This window comes from Zootoca vivipara, chromosome 5 (assembly GCF_963506605.1).
Source record: "Zootoca vivipara chromosome 5, rZooViv1.1, whole genome shotgun sequence".
Classification (NCBI taxonomy): domain Eukaryota; kingdom Metazoa; phylum Chordata; class Lepidosauria; order Squamata; family Lacertidae; genus Zootoca; species Zootoca vivipara.
In genome coordinates, this window is record NC_083280.1 from 15,439,885 (window position 1) to 15,463,493 (window position 23,609).

At 43.6% G+C, this 23,609-nt stretch overlaps 2 protein-coding genes across 2 annotated transcripts; both read left to right on the plus strand.

Moving 5' to 3' along the window:
- Window positions 1-7,517, plus strand: EIF5A2 (eukaryotic translation initiation factor 5A2). The gene is made up of 5 exons (XM_035133488.2): window positions 1-99; window positions 2,635-2,824; window positions 4,079-4,183; window positions 5,773-5,904; window positions 6,876-7,517. The coding sequence occupies exons 2-5, from the start codon at window positions 2,660-2,662 to the stop codon at window positions 6,933-6,935; spliced, it is 462 nt and encodes a 153-aa protein (XP_034989379.1). The 5' UTR covers window positions 1-99; window positions 2,635-2,659; the 3' UTR covers window positions 6,936-7,517.
- Window positions 7,518-11,242: 3,725 nt separating this feature from the next.
- Window positions 11,243-15,613, plus strand: RPL22L1 (ribosomal protein L22 like 1). The gene is made up of 4 exons (XM_035133487.2): window positions 11,243-11,270; window positions 12,754-12,846; window positions 13,808-13,929; window positions 15,276-15,613. The coding sequence occupies exons 1-4, from the start codon at window positions 11,262-11,264 to the stop codon at window positions 15,418-15,420; spliced, it is 369 nt and encodes a 122-aa protein (XP_034989378.1). The 5' UTR covers window positions 11,243-11,261; the 3' UTR covers window positions 15,421-15,613.
- The last annotated feature ends 7,996 nt before the right edge of the window (window positions 15,614-23,609 follow it).

Sequence of the window (23,609 nt, forward strand, 5' to 3'; positions counted from 1 at the left end):
TCTTTTCTCCACCCACACGCCTCCCTGCCTCCCTTTACGGCTGCTCTGCGCGTGCGCGTTGCTGCGACGCTCTTCCAGTCTTTCCCTGCGCCGTGGGAGGTAAGTGCTGGCTCCTGACGCGGGTGCGTGCGGCGCCCCCTCCCCCCCCGCTTAGTCCCTCCGCTCGGCCGTTGGAGGGAAGGAGGGCGGCGGGCCGCTTGCAACGGCGAACCGGATCGGGCCAGACTGGTCTGGTGCAGACCCGGGTCCGAGGCGGCCGGCGCCTTCCCCTCAGGCTTCCACCCGGCGCCGCCTGCTCTTCCCACGAGGCGGCCATGCGGGGCGCCTCCCTTCGCGTGAACTGTAGGGACTCGCAACGCTCCTCCCGCTTGACTCCCCCCCCCCCGTGTTTCTCTGTGCAACTCGGGGCTGGGGAGATTGAGGAACGGGGGGGGGGGGAGGCTTGAATTTCCCAGGCCAGCGGATCGTTTCCTCAGCTCTGTTTCTCTCATTACCCGCTCTGTGAGGAAAACCATGTTTAAATTTGCCTGCTGACCCCCCCGCCTAATAATGGTGTAGGCCGCGGGGAAGCTGCGGTGCCCTCCGTAGAGTCGGAAGGGATCCCCAAGGGTCATCCATCCCAAACCCTTTGCTGTACAGAATAGCCAGGTTAGATAGCGTTGGGCCTACACCACCTCGTATCACACACCCCCCCCGACCAATCTGGTTAGGAGCTGTTCGGAGTCCAAAGAATATCTGAGAAGGGTGAGTCGGGGGGTCGCAGCTTCTCCACCCATGATGGCCTTTTTGCTTCTTGGTCACGAGTGTTTATAATTACCCAAGAAGGAAAGGCAGCCATGTTGGTCCCCAAGAAAACGGCTAGAATTCGTAGTCGTCGTCTTTGGCGATCACTCGTAGCTGAGTAAGATTGTCTTCCATAAACACGGTTTTAACAGTGAGTCCGTAAGTGACTGTGGAGGCCAATTCTAGGGCCATCTCCATTAGGACTAACCAAGATGAGAAAACACCCTAATAAAGATACTGCCCTATTGCGGATTTTGGAATGTGTTTTGGGGGTTTAACAGGTAGAGGAGCTCATTTGGCCTTTGTTTTCCCACACTGGTTCCCCTTTTTGGTGGCTGGGTAGGTCAAAACGTAGCCCTGTGTGCTCAGTGTGTGTGATAGAGAGCAAGAGAGTGCACACCTACTAAGCTTCCTTGTCCCTCGTAAGAATTGATGTGTAGGGTCTGTCCAAAGGCCGTCTAGTCAAATCTTCCCATACCTAGTACACATCCCCCTCCATTTATAGGACTCGGTTGAGCAATAGTGGGCACCCAGATACCTTTAAGATGCTCACAAACTCTTCCTGAGAGCAATCCCGTTTGTCATAAGCTCTGTATCTGTTCAAATTCCATTCTCTTGTGAGAGTTTTAGTGATGCAGCAGCCCCATCTGCTTTTGCTTCAGCTGCTTAACGCCTATCTGCTGCATTCCCTACCAGTCATGGTACACCCTTACAGATTTTAGACAGTGATGAATCAGGTTCCTGAGATCACTAAATGATAAGTAGACTTGCTTCGGCTGCCAGAATTGTGAACCACCACAAAGTCAATTAAATATGCCTACTGTAAGCACCCTATATTAGTTATCCCTTTGCTGTTTCACAGGCATCCCCAAACTTCGGCCCTCCAGATGTTTTCGACTACAATTCCCATCTTCCCTGACCCTTACCACTGGTCCTGTTAGCTAGGGATCATGGGAATTGTAGGCCAAAACATCTGGAGGGCCGCAGTTTGGGGATGGCTGCTCTTTCACATCACCTCTCCCCATGCACTTCATTTCTGGCTTGAGGGTAACTGCTGTGATTGTAATATCATGAAATGGCTTTAGTTGTTGCCAAAAAGGCACTTCTGAGAGATGGGATGCTTCATGCTGCCGCAGCCATCCTCTAGTAAGAAGCCCCATTCGCTGGTAATCGCTCAGTTGTATATTTCACAATCAGAGTGTGTGGGAAACATGTTAGTTATAATTGCTGTGGTGTGTAACTCACCCCAAATAGGAGCTGGCATTTGGCAGCAAAATGCTGTGGTCATGTTTGAGTCGAGTATGGGACAGTAGCACTTAATCTTCAATAATTCCCCAAAATGCTATTCCACAGCTTCAGAAACCAAATTTATAAATCTATTGTCCTAATTTATAAATCTTGTAAATTTTATATTTCTTATAAATCTTGTAATTGTAATTTTGCATTCCTTGTTACCATTGTCTCCTGCAACTTTTCTCTTCCTCCTCTCCCCATGCCTTGGCTGAGCCGTAACATGGCAGTTGGGACCCCTGAGAGTAAAATATTGCCCTTCCAATCCCATACTGCAGTCTTGAGCTAGCATTTTTAGGATGTGTACTCTGTAACCACAGGGGACAGCTATTCCATTTCACAACTCTGTCGTACTTGCAGTGAAGGTGGAGATTGTTGATATGTTCAATGCTGGACTGAGCGTAGTACTTTCTGTAACATGGTTCATTATATTCAAAGTAAGGTATATAAGTGAGAGATTTGTGTTCATCTGCATTTCTATTTATAACACTATCAAGGATACAAATGCTTTATTATGTAACTGATGCATGAAATAACTGAATTTATTTTTAAATTTTATAGTATTTGCCAGAAAACACCACATACTATGGCTGATGAAGTTGATTTTAACACTGGAGATGCTGGTGCTTCTGCCACCTACCCTATGCAGTGTTCTGCACTCCGCAAAAATGGCTTTGTGGTGCTGAAGGGACGTCCCTGCAAGATTGTAGAAATGTCAACTTCAAAGACTGGCAAACATGGTCATGCAAAGGTAATTGCTTGGTAGAGCTTTATTGAGTTTTATTTCTGTTCTGGTATGCCAACATTGCTCTTCAATGAATATTAGTTTACTAATATTAAACCTTTAACATCAGATTTGCCAGGTGCGTGGCCCAGTCTTACTTAACTTGCCACTATCTGTCCTCTCCTTGTAGTGCAAGTCTAGCTGGCTGTCCTAGTATAAGGTTTCTGACTTGGGTGGCATTGTCTGCTAGGGGAGAGCATGGAAAGTGAGTCCCCCAATATAGCACACATTGTTTGTTAATAAATTTGCGACCTCTCTAAATACCTTTGTCTGAATGATGTATCTGATTCCAAGTGGTACACTGGTTCAATTCAGACATTGCATTCTTCTTCTCTAAATCATGGTTTGGAGGATTACAAACATCCTGAAAGCTCATATGCTCCCCTCTAGTTTTGTGTCACAAATGGAGGGAATCCGATGGTGAGGGTGAGAAGGGAATCAGTACAGATCTGCAGCACAACCTGGTCCTCCCGGGTTTGGAACACGCCAGGATTAAGCTTGTGAATTTAATCAGAAAATTGAGGTAGCTTGAGTTACTCAAGCCTCTTTTGGAGCTTGTGTAATTTGTATCTAAGCACATGCTTAAGTTCAGAACTGTCATCATACACAAATATGATCTTTATAATTCTTCAGTAAGTAGAATCCTTGGTAGAAGGATTCTTAAAGGTGATTGGCATGCATAGGTGACTTGAATCTAGGCAGTTAGCATAGAAATTACATCCAAAAATCAATGGTTACAGAAAACTATATATCTCAGAATTCTAAGCTGTAAGATACTGTATAGGCTAGCCCAGCCTCTCTCAACCTTGGGTCCCCAGATGTTGTTGGGACAACAACTCCCACCATACCTGACCACTGGTCCTGCTAGATAGGGACGATGGGAGTTATAGTGTAGTTGTGTAGAGACAACTCTTCCCAAACCTCAGTGCTTCCTTAACTGGTTTTGGGTCAAATGTTGCTGAGGGCTGCCAAAAACGGCTTTGAGGGCCACATGCAGGATTTGGGCCATGTGTTTGACTGTCTTGTTCTAGTCAATGATAGACTGTAATTTGAGTATCATTATATGTGGTTTTTCTTACAGAACTATTCCAGCTTTAGTCTCTGGGTGGATGCACATGAATTACTGTGCATTGCTTTCTCTCCCCCCGCCTACCCCAAACTTTGTTCTTGGAACATACTGTTCTTGGTAGCCTAAATATATGTGTATGAACATTCTCCTAGGTCCACCTAGTTGGGATTGATGTGTTCACTGGCAAAAAATATGAAGATATTTGTCCTTCCACTCACAACATGGATGTTCCTAATATCAAGAGGAATGACTATCAAGTAAGTCTACATTTTAATCTATACAAAGAGAAAGTCCCTTCTGGGCACTGCCTGATGTCCTATGAAAAAACTATGCTTCCTTAATTAAAATTCTACGCCTTAAATTACTTAGCCTTCCAAAGGACCCATCGAAACAAGCTGGGTTTTGTAATCTCGTACCTCTGACATCCCATTTTCAAATACTTAATCCTTGATGGGGCCACTGGACAACATAAAATGCCATCATTAGAGGGAGTGGAATGATTATTACAAATGCCATCAAATCATCATTACGAATTGATTTTGTAGGATGTGAGCCACCTTGAACATGCTAATAGAAAAGATGGGATACACATACATAATAAAACAAGTGGCCCTAAATATTCCCCTTGTGTCCAGACTAAGATGAATTGTTTCTGTTAGACTACAAATTTTGTGCAATTTTGTTGTGCAGTTCCTTGCTTTGATTTATATGTTAAAATACAGAGCATAGTGTATGTTAGTAGAACTATCTTCAGGTAACAAAATAAAAAAATTCCTTCCAGTAGCACCTTAAGGGTAAGGGACCCCTGACCATTGGGTCCAGTCATGACCGACTCTGGGGTTGTGGCGCTCATCTCGCATTATTGGCCGATGTACAGCTTCTAGGTCATGTGGCCAGCATGACAAAGCTGCTTCTGGCGAACCAGAGCAGCGCACGGAAACGCCGTTTACCCTTCCTGCTGTAGCGGTACCTATTTATCTATTTGCACTTTGATGTGCTTTCGAACTGCTAGGTTGGCAGGAGCTGGGACCGAGCAACGGGAGCTCACCCCGTTGCAGGAATTCGAACCACCAACCTTCTTATCGGCAAGCCCTAGGCACTGTGGTTTAACCCACAGCGCCACCCGTGTCCCGTCGGGTAGCACCTTAGAAACCAACTAAGTTTGTTATTGGTATGAGCTTTCTTTGTCTTGGTGAGGTTGATGGACTTCCATTTCATGCGGCTCAATGTGGTGCCTTCCATAGTTCTAGTTACAGGTAGGTAGCAGTGTTTGTCTGCTGTAGTCGAAACAAAATTAAAAAAACTTAGTTTGTTATTTGTATGAGAAGTGTGCATGCACATGAAAGCTGTGATTCACTCTGAATAGATCCTGAGCTAAAAATGGTTGAAACTGGGTTCTGTGTATTATAAATGTGCAAGGTTGTTCTTCTGTAGCAGTGGTTCTCAAGTGGTGTGGTGTGCAACGTTGATATAGCAGGAGACAATGGCAAGTGTGGCAGAAAGATTCCAGGATAGTCAATAAATATAATATGTGAATGATTCATATTCTCATGTAGCTGCATTGTCCCATGATCATATTATAAAATTATCATGTTCTGTTTTAGAAATCAAGCGCTGCTAGTTAGTTGTGGTTTCTTTTTTGTTTTGTTTCTGTATTTCTTATTTTAAAATTGGTGTGGTGCAAACACATTTTTATTCTGAAAGTGTGGGCCAGAGAAAAAAGTTTTGAAAACCACTGTCTATAGCAATCAGAAAGCAACGCCCATTTGGCTCAATGCCAATACTTTTGACTGAACTTCATTCAACTATGAATAAAATTATGAATAAAATTGTTAATTTATTGCAGCTGATCTGCATACAGGATGGATATCTCTCTTTGCTGACAGAAAGTGGTGAGGTTCGTGAGGATCTGAAGGTGCCAGAAGGTGAACTAGGCAAAGAAATAGAGGGGAAATATAATGCAGGCGAAGATTTCCAGGTAAAATCTCAGTGGTTTGAAAAAGTCTGGGGTTTTATTTTTCTGATGACACCCAAGTTACCTTGAAAGTACTTTATTGCTGCTAACAGTTGATCTAAAATAACTTCCTGGGCCTTATTTTAATGGGGAGAAAAGAAAGGGGGATAAAGTGGAATTAATTTTCTGTTCTGAAATAATAAATGGCTTATTTCTTGTAATTGCAGTTGTTTTTTTCTTCATTCATATTATTTATTAGGCTTTTTAATTGTTTGCTAACTGAAGGTCTCCAAGCAACTTGCAACACATTTAAAATAGAAATACATTATACCTTAAAAGCAGAACGTATCAGCCATGAGAAGCTTTGGTATCACACTAATAACAAAAACCAACATGTAAATCTAGTGGTTCCTAATTAGCTAAATACTGTAGACCATCTGTTTTGCAAAAGCCAAGCCATGGTCCCCCTACTTTTGAAAATGTAATATTTGTTTCGTCAATATATTTGTTTCGTCAATAGTGACACCATACCCCACAAAATGCCCCAGCCCAACTGAAAAGCAGTTTTCTGGGCCACACTCCTACGCAAGAGCAAAGCCCTAAAAAAAAAAAGGAGAGATGTCCCGAACAATTGATGTGCCATGGACCTCCAATTGGGAACACTATCTTAATCTGTCAAAAACCTGCTGCCAAAATAATTACATGGAAATTATATCAGTGCCCTCCTAAACTAGATGATCAGGATAATTTAAAGTTTTATTCCTCAGCCTGTCATTATTAAAAATACTTCTCCTTCCTCTTTTTCAGCTGAACTCAAGCTACTATTATGTTAGATTGGCTTAATTATGTGCTTTGTGATTAGCTTTTTGCTGGGAGGTTGACTAAAATTGGAATGCTGGTGCTAGAACTCAACTACTGTATTGCCATCGCAACACGTGTTGTAAATGTAATAGCTGTTTTGTGTATCTTAATAATGTTTTTTTTCTCTCCTTTAGGTATCAGTCATGTGTGCAATGAGTGAAGAATGTGCTGTAGCCATAAAACCTTGCAAATAGGACCATCTGGATTTGAGCAGCTGCTCATATCTCAGCAACTGCAGATTTCTTATTTTAGTTCTAATTATCACCAAAGCTATAACCTTTCACTAGCAACCTCGTGTCTTTGTTTGAAAATAGTGCTGGCTAATGTTGCAAGCCATTTGGCAATATTAAAATTGCTGAAGTTCAAGTGCTTACAGGAATGGCAAGGCAGTCAAAACTGTCATTTTAGATCATGAGGTATTAACTAGTATGCTTTGCTCGAATGAGACTGTATAGCAGTGCCAATACCAAGGTAGTACTAAGTTTGGGTTTAAGTAAGAATAGTGTTTAAGTACAACATTTTAAACAAATGCAAATAACCATTTTTATCTTAAAATATGGTGAAATGTGGCTTGCACTGAACTCTGAATAGTCATTGAGCTGGAGACAAGGGAACTCATGTGATCAAAATGCCAGTGCTGATGGCCGTGTACAACAAACTTATCTCTGTAGTCTTGCTGGCTCACTCTTAACATGTCACCATTTGCCTGTGATGCAAACATCCAGAATATTGGATGCTTTCATACTCTGGTTAATAGTGCACAAAAGCTTGGGGTGGGTGGGAGGGAGGAGATTCACTAGAGGCCTTTGTTTCAACATGGAGTTCAGCCACTCTTCTAGTTTAAAAGAAGGGAATGCCTCAAGTGTTTCAGTATTAGGCATATTTGTTTTTGATTTTAACTCTTTAGTTTTGTAGCACAAATAGATTTTTTGACTTTTTATTAATGGATCAAAAGTGCACATACTAGCTTGTATAAAGGCTTAATATGAGCCTGGTTTCATGCAACTGAAATTAGGTCATGGGTTGTACAGTCCCCAAAAGAACTATGACAGAGTGCTCTATCAAGTACAAGAACTTCAGCGCTGTGTTAAAGGGTCACACTGACTCACAATCTACTTGTGCAAGACTTGATTCCACTGAACAGGCAAATGCCTAATCGCTAATAGACAATTTGTCTACATGACCTTCAACTTTGTAAGATCATGCTTCTGCTTTGTTAGCATTTTGCGGGACACCAACTTAACTTAAATTTGCCTTAAATATTGGTAGCAACTGACTAACTTGAACTAGTGACTGGGTTCTTAAAACGTGCTTAGTTCATTACTGGCAGCTTTTTGTGTGCATAGGAAACAGGATTTTGAGCTTCAGTTAGGAATATGGTTGCCCTTTAATCAGTGAAGTTAGTTAGACAACAGGTGTAAATGAACTGCATCAGGGTCTAGTGGTAGGCTCAAGTATCTATGCAGAGAAGGCACAATGCAGATTGCTTTGGCAATAAACACTCGAACAAAGCACAGTCTTGATATGGTAGCAAATAACTACATATTTCAAGATCTAGGGCTACTGGAAAGCTGAAGGATTTTAGCAAATTTAGTCTAATCATGTGAGTGTTCCTAGATAGTTGATTCTCAATAGCCATGGTTTGAATGAGAAGTCCCAGTTTGAAACATGGACTCAACTAGTATCATTAGTCATGAATGTGAACAGTTTTGAGAAGTAAACTGGTGTCATAGTATCTGAAGAGTCCTCCTAACATCTTAACTGCTTACATCATCTTAAGGATGTATGCAACTAAAATGGGTAGAGGCAGGTGGCTTTTGGAAATGTGTTACTGAAGTGCCCACTTATACTTCGGAAAACAATACTGTCTTAATTTCAACTTGACTTTTAGCAATCTGGAACCACAGAATATCTAGACTAGATGGGGGGATCTGCTAAGTAGATCTGTATGGTACTCTTTTGCATACAGGTTTTGCAATGTCATCATTTCACCAGTAAGAACTACAGTATTTACAATAAGACAATAGCAAAGCCATTTCATTAGTAGAGAGCAGTCTCTACAAACCCACCAGGTTTACAATAAACTAACTTTGCTAATAAAAGCTTAATACTGTATCTTTCAGGTTATTTAAGCTATTTCAGGGTAATCATGTTTCTCTAAATTCACTTTTAAATGGTTTTTATGTCATAGTTGGAACAAATTGTATTTAGTTGGAGCAGGTGGAAGCTCTTCTAACAAGCTGTAAGCCAAAATTAAGGCTGTTGATATGAGCAACTCAGTCCTGCTGCTGTTCTGTAATGGTGCAAGCTTTCTTGTTTGGGTCCATTGATGTTTTGTTCAGTGTGCTGTAGGTTCTCTTGCCTCAGATGTTAGGAACTTCTTTTTTAAAACCCAACTTTACCTCTTGATGTGTTGTTGTGTCTTTGTTCAACAAAACCACTGCTAGTTGAGCCATGACTTGAATATACTCTTCTCAGGGCTGCTCTTGTGAAGAATTGAAAGAGCTTAAGTTGATTATTTTAACAAAGCTGCTTGAAAGTCTTACAGGGTTTTGTATTCCATAAATTTATAGCATGCCTATGATGCAAGTAGAGTTCTAGTACATTGAACCTTAGTCTAACAGAGTCAAACATTGTGACCAAGCTATTCTAGTGACTAGATGACATGTTTGACTGCAGTAAGCTTTAAGTATGGAAATGTTGGCTGTGTCTGGAAACTTTCATAGAACAAGCTGTGCTTAAACATTTTATCCTGTGTAAAGCATATGACTCGTACATTATACTCACATTTCCACAGTACAACTCGGACAATGATCTCTGTGGCTTTTATTTACATTGTTTTAATCTAGGTCTTGTAGTAAACGCTCATGATCAGTGACTGTTACATTAACATATTATTGTAAACAACGTGTGGGGAGAAGGGGTTTTTGTATTTGCCACATACGGTAGCTCAGACATGTATGCAATATACCTACTGGCTAGCAAATGGATGCAGTGTTCATTGTACAGGAGTGACTTTTGACTTTAAAAGCAAAACTTGAAAGGTTTGTATTTTTTCTGCTTTTCTGTAATAGCGTATTCATGTGTTGAGAGTTCTTGGCTTTTAACGACTGTTTTATTGAAAAGTTTGAATTATGATTTGGATCACAATAATGAGAATAAAGTTTGAACTTAAGTGCTACTCTTTTGAATCCCCACCCCCCCAAAAAACAACTGCTAATAAATGTCTTGTAGATGCACTTCCACAGATTATGAATTCTATAAGGATGTGACCCTACTGTAGTTTCCTTTATTCAGCATACACTATTAATCACAATCTCACTTGAAAAGGAAGGCTGTAGTGGGTTGCCCAATAAAAACTGACCTGAGCAAATACATTTGCTTGAACAGCAGGAAGGTGCCCAATATCTCTATTCCATTGTAAAACAAGATAGCTTTTGGCAGCCAAAAGCTAAACATTATTAATGCTTACTGCATTGCAAAGAGGGGAGACGTTTGGGGTTGGAAGGGGCTTCTTGAACCCCTGTAATGTAGGCCACTGTTACTTCAAAGGTGGGCAGAGATTTTTGGCCAGCTAGTATTTGGGGTTACCATACATCTGGAATAGTGTCCAGGTAGAAATGTGCCAAATATCTAGGAAAATCCGGATGTATGCTCAAAACACGTTTGGAACTGGAGCAGGAAACCTTTTTTAAAAAAAGAAATTGTGTTAATTTAATTTGGTTTGATTTGCAATTGGAAAATTAAAAAAAATCCGGATTTTGAAATAAGGCAACCCTAAATAGTACTTGTTGTAAATAAATAGGTACCGCTACAGCGGGAAGGTAAACTGTTGCCGTGTGCTGCTCTGGTTCGCCAGAAGCGGCTTTGTCATGCTGGCCACATGACCTGGAAGCTGTACGCCGGCTCCCTCGGCCAATAACGCGAGATGAGCGCCGCAACCCGAGTCGGTCACGACTGGACCTAATGGTCAGGGGTCCCTTTACCTAATTGGGAAACGCTTTTCCAAGAAGAGCTTGCTTGCATAAAAATGGGGGGGGGGCGGGGTGGAGCCTTGTGGCATTTCCACGGGTTCCAAAAATCCTACAGCGCCTGTTGGGAACCTTGGGAAGAGGTGTAGCTCGGAGGTAGAGCCTCGCTCTCCAGTCAGAACTCGAGTCCCACGCATCTCCACCCGGGGCTGCGTATGCCCCCCTGTCTATTGCCCTGGGAAGCTGTTTCCAGTCGGTTCTTCCTCGCGCTCCTTGGGTTTCTTATTTTTACTGAAAATCCCCCAAAATAAAGAAACGCCGAGACACCAGGACCCACCGGCCGGACTCTGCATCAGGCAGTTTCCGATGTGCGCACGTTACCGGAAACGAGCGCCCGGAAGTATTACCCCTCTTCCCTGATCCGAGCGTCAACTCTTATTTTATCCCTCGGGCGTGATCCACGCTGTGCGTCATTGCGTCACGGCGCGGGTATCTATAAAAACGCGGCCGCGATGCTTCCGCCCTCTCTTTGTCCATTGCCTGGCCAAGATGGCGCCGGTGAGTTTCTGAGCCGGGCGGGCTCTGGGGAGAGACACGCGCTGCGGGTGGGTTGAAGGAGGGCAGGAAGGCTTCCCTGCTCACTTCTCTCTCCCTCGCCTTCTCCTTTCCGACACACTAGTAAACCTTGCAGGGCTGTTGGGAAGCTGCTGTGTAGCTGTGACCCTAAACCCCACTTCCCTGGGAGTAAGCCCGTTGAATTCAGTAGGATTACCTGTCGGTGTTTGGTACCCTGAGTTCATGGGCGCCATACACGTTTTGCAAGATCACGTACATAATGCGAAATAAGGTCTGGAGGACTCTCTTAGCTCATTGCCAGTTTTCTAATGAAGCCGACAGGTACCTCATCCACGTCGTCGTGCTTTTCGGGGATGGGTTTCGTACTCCTCTCACGCGAAGGGAGATGTTGCTAGATTGCAATTTGAGGTCATTCTTGATCATTGGGCCACGCTGTCTGAGAGTCCAGCAACATCTGAAGGTCACCCAAGTTTGCTGCTCCAGCAAAAATGCATAGGACACCCATAAAGGGACATGGGAAATATTGAAAAGCCCGTGGATTAGTACACTGGATAAATAAATGTCAACTGGCAATAGTAAATGATGAGTTTCTCCAGTTCTGCATCTTTTGTATACGTTGGAACCACCGCTTAACATTAGGTATAAATCGGAAAGGGGGGGGAGCCCATTGCTATGATAGCCAGAAATGAAGGAATGACGCTCAATCCTGGTCTTCCATAGCACTTAATTCCACCACCACCCAAGTTGTTATTTTTTTAAAAATTTCTATAAACCCTTCATCAGAGGATCACAAGGTGGTTTACAATATTAAAATTCATAGTAACAAAAACAATATGCCTGCCCCCCCATTTAAAAGACCATAGTGTTTAATTAGCAAAAATTCAAGGTGCTGTACATAGTTCTTCCGCACATTGAATCCCCACAAGAACACTCAAAGGTAGGTTAGGCTAAGAGGTAGTTCGTGGCCCAAGGTCACCTAGGTCATGGCTGAGTGAGGATCATGGCTGAGTGATTGGACCTGAATCTGCCATATCCTAGTTTAGCATTCTAACCACTATACTATACCACACTGGTTCTGGATATGGGCCCTTTGGATTCTAGTCAGTGCTTGTGGCAGAAACTGTTCTTGTTTGTTTTATCGTAAGGTCCTCAGTTATTTTAGTCTAAAATAGGGTAACAAAAAAGTTGTCCCAGCTCTTTGAGAGGAAAACAAAGATAGCTATTAAAGAGCTGTTAATTCTTGTACTTGGATTGCACCGTAGTGAGGGTAGGTGATGACATTTTGATTTCTGATATATTTTCTGTGTTAAGTGAAAGTTACAGGATAAAGAATATTGGTTAAGTAGAGAAGTATATCAAGGCATGTCTGATATATGAGGTGTATATTTCCTCTTGACTATACTGATTGAAGATAAGGATCATAAAATAAATACTAACTTCAGGGGCATGTTTGGTTTTCTTTTAGCAAAAGGACAAGAAACTGAAAAAATCAACTTGCAAGTATAGCCTTGACCTCACCCATCCTGTGGAAGATGGAATATTTGATTCAGGAAATTTTGTAAGTAGTTGTGCTGTTCACACTTCTTTGGTCTTGTTTTAATGGCAAAATACATTGAAACTTAAAGAAGGGAGCTAAAAAATTCAAATGCTTGAGGTTTCTTTTAAAGGAAATTAAGTCTGTGTGTGTTTATAGTAAAAATTCATGATAAATAGTTGCCCTTCAGTCAAATCAGCCTACGGGTAAGAACTTGACTCCTACAACTGTAAATCTTTCCCAGCCAATTAATCACATCCTGTTTTAATTCTTCCTGCCTCCAATTACCTTTGCTTGAGCAGGGAGGTTTGGAGTTACAGACCTGGATGGAATAATTATTTAGCCTGGCTTAGTGACTATCTTGGGGACCCAGGTGACGCTGTGGGTTAAACCACAGAGTCTAGGGCTTGCTGATCAGAAGGTCGGCGGTTCGAATCCCTGCAACGGGGTGACCTCCCGTTGCTCGGTCCCAGCTCCTGCCCACCTAGCAGTTCGAAAGCACATCAAAGTGCAAGTAGATAAATAGGGACCGCTCCGGCGGGAAGGTAAACGTCGTTTCCGTGCGCTGCTCTGGTTCACCAGAAGCAGCTTTGTCATGCTGGCCACATGACCCGGAAGCTGTCTGCAGACAAAATGCTGGCTCCCTCGGCCTATAGAGCGAGATGAGCGCCGCAACCCCAGAGTCAGACACTACTGGATCTGATGGTCAGGGGCCCCTTTACCTTTAGTGACTATCTTAATCATAATCCAGATGGATTCCATACCAAATGACTATGTATGGTACCAATGTTTTGGTATCTTAAAATAAATATATAGAGAGAGACAGATACTGTATGTTATGAATTACATTAATAGGGATATTTCTTGCACGATTTATTTGCATTCTGTGACTATAATAATGGATTGTCTGGCTAGGGTCACTTCCCTAGTTCCACATCTAGGGCACCATTCCCTAGTGTTGCTTTTTTCTCTCTCCTTGAATTAGGAACAGTTCCTGAAGGAAAAAGTTAAGGTCAATGGAAAAACTGGAAACTTGGGAAATGTAGTTCATATTGAACGCTTTAAGAACAAAATCACAGTGACATCTGAAAGGCAGTTCTCAAAGAGGTGGGTGTTCTTAATTTTGTGTGGTGGGCTTTTCTTTCTGATTTTAGCCTCAAACCTCGGGACACATAGCAAGAATTGTAAACAAATTTAAAATGTGGCTTTAATTGAAATTCTCCAGTTAAGCTAACCTGAAGTAGTAGCATTTGAGGCTGTTTATTATCTCATGTCTTTAGCATGTATGTCTGTGTCAAGCACACACTTGACACCTAAAGACTATTCGCAGTTCTGTTCTGGAATATCAGCTTTTGAAAGAGAACTGTAAAGGTTGGGCTATTTAATTTGCTTCAGCTTCCTACAGTTTATTTCTTAACTACGGTAGTATGATATATTTGAAAGGAAGCTAATGGATTTCACTTGATTTCCAAATATGTGTTCTTAGGGGTTTTTTTTGTGGGACAGCATTTGTAATATTTTTGCAATTCCTGGAGTGGCCTAGTTTTTGCCTACTCAATTGGTCACTCATAGGATCATATTAAGCTGTCTCATACCAAGTCAGACCATAGGTCCACCTACCTCAGTATTCCAGGGGTGCCCAAACTTTTTTCAAAGAGGGCCAGATTTGATGACGTGTTGAGTAAGGTGTTTTTTTTTTTTACAATTTTACCCCAAAGTTGTTGAGCTTTTTTTAAGGATTTGACCCCAGGCAATAAGCTGCCCTCAGGGGCCAGATTAGGCCCCCAAAACGGACTTTGGAAATGCCTGGTCTAGGCTGATGGCAGCAGCACTCTGAGGTTTCAGAGATGGAGGCTCGCTCAACTCTAGCTAGAGATTCTGAGGGTTGAACTTGGGACCTTCTGCGTGGGGGGCAGAGTCTCTACCACTGAGCTGTGGCCCTCATCCTTTGGTGAATTAAGTTCATCTTTTAAGATAGATTGCATTAATATGGAGATTCATTTCATCACATGTAATAGTATTTATATAGCACCTCAGAGATTCAGATTTTTTCATATAATTCTCAGCCTTTCAACAGTCTTGTAAGGTGGGTCTGCTTGACCTCCTGATTGTAAATGGGGCAGATAACAATAGTGGCTTGCCTAAATCCATTCAGTGAGTTCACGACAAACAACAAATTTCAACTGGGAACTTTCTGGTTCTGAGTTCAGTTTCCTATACAAGTCTATTCAGAAGTAATCCCCATTGGGCACCATTAAAATTTCTCCCTTGCCTATAGAATTGCAGACTTAGGTGTTCTGCTAGACAGGCTACGTCTTAAGGGCCAGATGCTCAACAAACAATCATTGTTGCTTTTCGCAGTCATCGACTGCTGTCTTGTATCACGTCTTTGTAAACGCTTGTGGTTCGAATTACATCATACACTTAAAATCACTTGGCCTTTTGTGTTAAAGGTACCTTAAGTATCTCACAAAGAAGTATCTCAAGAAGAACAATCTCCGTGACTGGCTGCGTGTGGTTGCGTCTGACAAGGAGACCTACGAGCTGCGTTATTTCCAGATCAGCCATGATGACGAAGGGTCTGAAGCCGAGGAGTAGAATAAGCTTTTATGTGGAGCATTGTCTTCCCTGGTGCACAGCGTGTACACATGAATCATCTGTTTATGAGAATGAAATCATTTATTACTAAAGAAAAATTGTACACTGACTTTACTTATAGATTGCTGTGGGCAGCTGGGATTTGTTGCGTTTCAAAAGTTTCATTAAAAGATAAATTATAATCTCTCGTGGACATGAGGTTTTGCCTGCGTTTCATTGAAATACATAACACAGTCATATATTTATGCTTAATAGCCACATTCCTGTAAGCGCTGTGACTGACCAGTCCATTATATAATTGTTCTAGTAGTAAAACTAGAGTAAAACTGTTAAATCCATAGTCATACAGGACTAAATGTATGTATGTAAATGTATAGTGTACTCATTTATTTAAGCAATTTCTAGACTGCGCACTCTATATTTTGTGGTTGCAGCGTAACTTCAGCCAATAATAGCTAAGTTAGGGCAGTTAAATCAGAAACTAATTTCAGAAGAAAAGTCTTAGTCTTTCAGTTCTGCTATTATGTTTGGCCAAAGGTCAATTCCCTACAATGGTTATGCAAGCGATTTATTCTGCCTTTCCCTCCCTCCAGACAGTACCATGCGTATAGCAAGAGCATTGTTGGAATAATCTTATTCAAGCCCTATTTGTAATTTTTGGTAACCATACTTTCATAAGTGAGCGGCTATCTGCAAGATGGCCATTTGCATTCATGATTATTTATTATGGGTGATAATCAGTGTTCATCACACTCAAGAGTAGACCCATTGAATTCAATAGGCAAGTTGTTTAAGTCCATTGATTTACGTGGGTCAAGTTGAAGCATGACCTAGGTGGATGTCAGCCTTTCTACTTGTATCCAGCCTTTCTTCAATAACTCAAGGTGAGATATATGTGGCTCTCAGATGGCTTCCCTTCCCAGCACTGACCAGACCTGTGTGACTTCAGCAAGGTTGCAGCATTGTGTGCCTTCAGACCCTGATAATCTTACTGTTTCAAATTTTAAGATGATTTCCAAACAAAAAGAAAGCAACAATAATAATACAGTGGAACCTTTGTTGCGGATGTAATCCGTGATGGAGGCACATCCGCAACCCGCAGCGTTCTTACCCTGCAGCGGCGCATCTGCGCACACGCATGACACAATTTAGCGCTTCTGTGCATGCGCAAGCGGCGAAACCGAGAAGTAACCCTTTTCGGTACTTCCGGGTTTCCCGCGGTATGCAACCTGAAAATGTGTAACCCGAGATACCACTATACAACTCCAGCAACAATGTTAAAAATGAGAAGATGTGTTTTTTTAAGCTGTAGCAACATAAAACAATACATACAGTAGTTGCCTGACCTTGTCAACCTGGTGCCTTCAATATATTTTGGATTACAACTCACATCTGTAGTGGACGCACAAGTGCTGTCTGAGGCTGATGGGTGTTGTAGTCCAAAGCAGCTAGATGGTGCTAGGTTGGCTAATAATAATTTATTACTTACACACCGCCCATCTGGCTGGGTTTCCTCAGTCACTCTGGGCAGCTTTCAACAGAATATTAAAAACACGATCAAACGTTAAAAATTTCCCTAAACAGGGTTGCCTTCAGATGTCTTCTAAAAGTCAGATACAGTGGACCCTCCAGATACAAACTTAATTCATTCTAGGGGTCCGTATGTACCCCAAAAAGTCTGCATCTAGAGGCGCTGCTTCTGCGCACACATGCGGCGCAGTAGAGCGCTTCTGGGCATGCATGGGCAGCGAAACCCAGAAGTATACACTTACGGGGTTCCTGCGTTCGCAACCTGAAAGTTACGTTACCCGAAGGTAACGTGATCCAAGGGTTCACTGTAGTTGTTTGTTTCCTTGACATCTGATGGGGGGGGTGTTCCACAGGAAGGGTGCCACTACTGAGAAGGCCCTCTTCCTGGTTCCCTGTAACCCCACTTCTCACAGTGCGGGAACCGCCAGAAGGGCCTCGGAGCTGGACCTCAGTGTCCGGGCTGAACGATGGGGGTGGAGACGCTCCTTCAGGTTATGGAGGGGGCAGTCAGCTGTCCTTTGGGGTAAAATTGCAGGTGAGCTACTTCTGAAAATGCCCTATCAGCTACCCAACTGACATACTTCTGATGATTGGGAACCCAAGGCAGTCCCTCAGAATATGATGGAAGTTCAGTTCATGTGGAAGGTGATCCTTGAGATTTTTTTTTGGTCCTGGATGTTTCGTTCATCCTATGAAGAGGAAATAAAGCTACGGGGGTGGGGGGTGGGTGGGTGCAGAGACAAGGTCCCTGTGGGTGCATTTCGATAATGTGAATGGGTGCTGTTCACGCTTAAGCTACTTGCCATCACTTCTCTGCTTGGTGCTGCACTTGCGAATAACAGCCATATGTTCCCAAACTAGTCTGAGATTAATGTGTTTAGCAGCATGTGTGTAAAAACAGTTAAAAACCATACAGCATCTAATGTACCATTCTTTACCATTACTGCAACAGGCAGAGAAATAGACCGTCCGCAATTTTCAAGTGGTCTATTGTGGGTAGAGGAAGTTCAGGAACCAGTGGTTTAGGCTCTGCTCTATTCACAAGTGTCTGCAGTGTCTCTTGCATGCCCATGACTTGGAATTCCTTAACAGATGGGTTGATGTGACTGGTTTGAAAAAAACAACCTCAAAAAAAAAAGTTCAATTCTTTTTAAGATTCATGGGTCCTACGATTGCCAAATCACTGCGTTACACAAGTGGGGCTGAAATGTTATCTTGGAAAATTATGCCACTATGTTGGACACATTAACCTGTTCCCTTCGCAGCATCTTCTAAACTAGAAATCCCCAAATATTTTAGACTTTCCTCATCGGGAAGGTATTCCAGCCGCCGGATACTGTACTTTCTTTCTCCCTTTTGAGAATGAGTGACCAGTATTGTACACAATATTCCAAGTGTAGTCACACCATCCATTTGTATTCAGATACTGTACCTTTATTTTTAAGGGACACAGGTGGTGCTGTGGCTCTGTCTAAACCACAGAGCCTAGGGCTCTGAGCTCCCGTTGCTCGATCCCAGCTCCTGCCCACCTAGCAGTTCGAAAGCATGTCAAAGTGCAAGTAGATGAATAGGTACCGCTCCGGTGGGAAGGTAAACGGCGTTTCTGTGCGCTGCTCTGGTTTGCCAGAAGCGGCTCAGTCATGCTGGCCACATGACCCAGAAGCTGTACGCCGGCTCCCTCGGCCAGTAAAGAGAGATGAGCGCTGCAACCCCAGAGTCGTCCGCGACTGGACCTAATGGTCAGGGGTCCCTTTACCTTTACCTTACCTTTATTGTATGTCCCTTTCCTAATTGTTCCTGCTCATTGTTCTGGGAGATGTTTGAGCCTTTGTGTGTGTGTGGGGGGGTGTTGAATCTGTTCTCCAAACAGTCCGTTCTCAACCACCCTACTACTTAGGACCAGTCTAAGGGGTGGGCCTGGCTGTCAGCTTCTTCCTTGGTCTCAAGAGTTGTAGAACCAAGCAGGGAAGAGGATGGGGGCAAAGCTAGACTGGGTTGACTCTGTTTGTCATTGGCTCTGATTCCACCTACTCTTGGTCCCCTGCCCTTCAGCCTACTAGGCCCGATGCCCATCAGTCTCCACTGTCTCTGGATGTTTCTGAACTACAACTCCCACCATCCTTAACCATTGGCTGATGGGAATTGTAGTTCAACAACACCAGGAGGGCCACAGCTTCCCCACCTCCCAGGTAGATTTTCTGTTCCTCATCCGCCAGATGGTTCTCAAGTTTCCAGTGACTGATTTACTATCCAAATATAATGTATGGGTAGTCCATGATTATAAAAGGACTGGCTGATCAGTTCAGGAACTCGCCTCTCCCAATAATCTCTTTAACAGACCTGAACATCCATGTAGTCTTTAGCACTGTTTTTATATACACTCCAGTGAATTTATATTGCCGGTTTAAAATATCAGTTCAATGGGCTGCTAACAGTCTTCACCACTAGCTGGCTGTATTGCACCATAATAATAATTCGGCAGAGAGTGCAGGAAGCCAGCTTTAGAGGGGAATGTGAATGAACATCTTAGGCAAACGAGCTGGCACCTTAACACTTATTATGCTTTCCCCCCTCTGCCCCCCAAAAGCCATCTGGGTCCGAGTACTGCCCCACACAACTTGGTTAATGGGCGGCTCACTGTTCATTGCAAAAGCTACAGTATAGTGTGATGCCATTTGAAGGGCAAACAGAAGTTGCAAGTGAGCTTCTGAGTTCTTCAAAGCTCTTCTTCCAGTTAAGAATGTAAGAAGGACGCTGCTGGATTAGTTAGACCAAAAGCCCCATCTAATCCAGAGCTCTTTAGACAGAGGGTTTAACCAGTTGCCTATGGGAAGTCTGCAAGCAGGATTTGATTATTATAGCATGATCCTCAGCAACTGGAATCCAGGTACACTACCTCTAGTCCTATAGGCCATCATGACTAGTCGCCACAGATAGTCTTCCATGAATTTATCCCATCCCTTTCCAAAGCCACCCAAGTTGGCATCCACCACTGCATCTTGTGGCAGTGAGTTCCATAGTTCAACTGTGCACTGTGTAAAGCAGGCACCCCCAAGCTCAGCCCTCCAGATGTTTTGGGACTACAACTCCCATCACCCCTAGCTAACAGGATCAGTAGTCAGGGATGGTGGGAATTGTAGTCCCAAAACATCTGGAGGGCCGAGTTTGGGGATGCCTGGTGTAAAGGGCCTCCTTCCAGCTATTCTGGATCTCCCATCATCCAGCAGAATGTTAAACCAAAGGGGCACCTAGGGCAAGACTTTGGGGGCAGATGTTTGGGGCTCCACTGAGCAGAATTAGCAGGAGGGCCCCCTGCCAACCGGAGTAAATGATGTATCACAGATTCTCATCTAAATAATGGGAGCCAGCCCCCCCCCCCGGTAGGACCAGCTGAACTAAGTAACACTATGCACATTGAATTGAATATGGACTAAACTAAGCAGCTGAACTTAGGTCCCACTGAAATCAATGGGACACAATTTAGCCATGACTTTCATATAGCATGGGATGGGATCATGAAATTGGAAGGGACCAATTGTAGGCTGTCCAGAAGAGGATGTGGCCCTTGGTCTGTAAAAGATTCCCCACCTCTGGTCTAGAGTTAGATAAGAGCACCACCCTGTTAATTTTTTAAAAAAAACCAGGTTGGCAGGTGGAGGTGTGATGTTGGGAGGAAAACCAGGTGTGATGTTGGAGCCCAGAAGTGCAGTTTGTAACATTCTTAAGATGTAGCGTGGGAGGGTGTCAGGCAGATGAACTTAAATGCGTTCCCTGCTCAGTGTAAAACAGGCTGCATTGACAACTGCTGTGACAAAGAATCTAGCAGAAAGCACTTGCAAAGTCAGGTGGTGGCTTGGTTGACAGTTTCCCTCTTGATGAAGTGTTTTTGGAAATTGCATGTGGCTGCAGGCAGGATCTGGGCAGGGGAGATTTTTATTCTGGCTACATTTGCTTGACAATCTGCCTGGCCACTGTGAGAACAGGATACTGAACTACATGGGCCTTTGACCTGATCCAGCAGTGTTTGTCTATTCTCGTGTTTTTCCACACCTCTTAAAGTAGTTTCCAAGAGGTTTTGCTTTCCGTGGTTTCAAAGTGGGGCTGTGCCTTCATGGTAGAGTCATCCCAGCATCCACCATAGGTGTGGGACACACCGCAGGGCCTCCGGAGTCTGCCTGCCTCCTTCCACTCCTCCCTACAACTGGAGGGGAGGCAGCAGGCGGACCGTTTGGGCAGCGCGGAGCCTGCATGCGCCCAAGCCACCACGTCTCTCCCAGGAGAGAATTGTGGCTCCGGCGTGCTGCAGGCACCGCAGTGAGTGCCACCTGCCATTTTGTCACCCCCCTCAGTGGTGACACTCAGGGTGGCCCACACACCCCTTCCTCCGCCCCCGAATCCATTCTCTCAAGGTGGCAATTTTTGCATCTGGCTCCCAATCCACCAAGATGTCATTTCCTAACTGGCTCCCATTCAGAAGAACTCAGAATTCTAAGGCAAGACATCTGAAGGCAGCCTTTTATAGGGATGGGGTTTTTTTATGTTTAATGTTTTATTATGTTTTTATATATATTGGAAGTCATCCAGAGTAGCTGGGGCAACCCAGTCACAGATGGGAAGGGTATAAATAATAAAATTATTATAATGGAATAAAGGTAAAGGTAAAGGGACCCCTGGCCATTAGGTCCAGTTGCGGACGACTTTAGGGTTGCAGCGTTCATTTTGCTTTACTGGCTGAGGGAGCCGGCGTACAGCTTCCGGGTCATGTGGCCAGCATGACTGAGCCGCTTCAGGAGAACCAGAGCAGCACATGGAAAACACCATTTACCTTCCCACTGGAGCAGTACCTATTTATCTACTTGCACTTTGACCTGTTTTCGAACTGCTAGGTTGGCAGGAGCAGGGACTGAGCAACGGGAGCTCACCCCGTCATGGGGATTCAAACCACCAACCTTCTGATCGGCAAGCCCTAGGCTCAGTGGTTTAAACCACAGCGCCACCCGCGCCCCATATTATGGAATAGGACGTCCATATTTTCATTGGAGAAATGTTGGAGGGTACAACTCTCAGAGTGGCTTAGCAATCAATCCCTTCTCTCAGGGAACCCCAGGAATCGTAGCTCTGTGAGGGCAATAGAGGTCCCCTAACAACTCTCACACTAGGGACAGAGACTAATGGCAAGGGCTGGGGACACAGGAAATTGGCATATACTGAGTCAAACCATTGGTCCATCTAGTTCTGAATTTCTTACTCTAACTGGCAAAAGCTCTCTAGGCTTTCAGTTTGGCTATGTTTCTAACCCTACCAGGATATGTCAGGGATTGAACCTAAGACCTGCATGCAAGATGGATGCTTTACCCCTGAGCTGCAACCCTTCCCAAGAAATTGTGTTGCCCTTTACATCCCTTCTTGGGAAAGAATAAGCGAACGGCTGCTAGTGGATTGAATATCCAGCCCATCTCCCTTTGTGTACATGCTACTCAGAAAAAAATAATATTGAGAAATGAGTGATATTATTTTTAATCTCTCTCTCTCCCCCCCCCCCCTTGGATATTCAGCTACAATATGTGCTTGAAACCAAGCCAACACAATGCAAACACACTGATTAAGCATCGCACCCCTGGAGCAAAGCAGACAATGCCCTCTTTGTTCTCCAGAGTGTATGGCCTGCTAGTCAGGCAACATTTGTTTAGCCCACGTGTAACACAGTTTATCGTAACTCAAAAGCTCCGAAAACAAGAGGCCTGCACACAGTGTTGCCGTTGTGCTGATAGAACTCGCTGCGAAACGGCCAATGCCCCCCTTTGTTGACCTTGATGTTTCCAAACCGATAGTTTTTTAAAGGAAGCTTTGATTGTTTCCTGAGTCCTGTTCTTTTTTGCTGACTGATAAGGCAGTGGTTTGGGGTGTTTATTTTTTGGTTGTTTTTTTTTTAAGCCTGCTTTGTTCAGTGGCCTCCTCAGCTTTCCACATGCTTAAACGAAATGTCAGCGCCAGCAGGTGAATAGCGATGATTAAAACCAAAACCAAAAATCAACAACTGGATTGTAATGGAATCGAAAGGAAAAAATGACTGTTGTTTAGCGAATGGTTTCCTCCCTGCCGCATTACTGTTCCTTTTGTTTGCTTCCTTGCTGAATTTTACAGCTGTGGAAAGGCAGTGGATTTCATACTAAAGACCAGCAGGAAAAGGATCTAAAACAAAAATGACAATATCATAAGAACATAAATAGTGTGTTGCTGGGATCAGGCCAGTGGGCAAACTAGTTCAGCACTGTGTTCTCACGGCAGTCAATGAGATGCCTATGCGAAGCCCAATGGCAGGACAAGGGCACTCTCTGCCCTTGCAATTCCCAGCAACTGGCATTCAGAGGACTTCTGCCACTGACAGCCATATTCCCCATAAATTAGTCTAACCCTCTATTGAAGCCACCCTAGTTGGTGGCCATTGCTATTGTCCTAATACAACAACAATGCCTTTCTGCTAATTCATGGTGCAGCTGTGTCGGTCTTTTCTTCTCCTTGAAATCTTTCCATTCTTGTTGATTGTTAACATGGACGAAGAAACAGTTTGCTCCTTTCCTTCTCCCTCCCAATCCCTTTTCCTTTTGTGCTGTGTCTTTTATGATTGCCAGACGGCAGGTAAGATACAGTTACTGATC

Coding starts and splice junctions, on each gene's coding strand:
- RPL22L1 (XM_035133487.2), top strand. Junction 12,847..13,807: donor TATTTGATTCAGGAAATTTT/GTAAGTAGTTGT, acceptor TCCTTGAATTAG/GAACAGTTCCTGAAGGAAAA. Junction 13,930..15,275: donor GAAAGGCAGTTCTCAAAGAG/GTGGGTGTTCTT, acceptor TTTGTGTTAAAG/GTACCTTAAGTATCTCACAA.
- EIF5A2 (XM_035133488.2), top strand. CDS start 2,660: ATGGCTGATGAAGTTGATTTTAACACTGGAGATGCTGGTGCTTCTGCC. Junction 2,825..4,078: donor GCAAACATGGTCATGCAAAG/GTAATTGCTTGG, acceptor ACATTCTCCTAG/GTCCACCTAGTTGGGATTGA. Junction 4,184..5,772: donor TCAAGAGGAATGACTATCAA/GTAAGTCTACAT, acceptor AATTTATTGCAG/CTGATCTGCATACAGGATGG.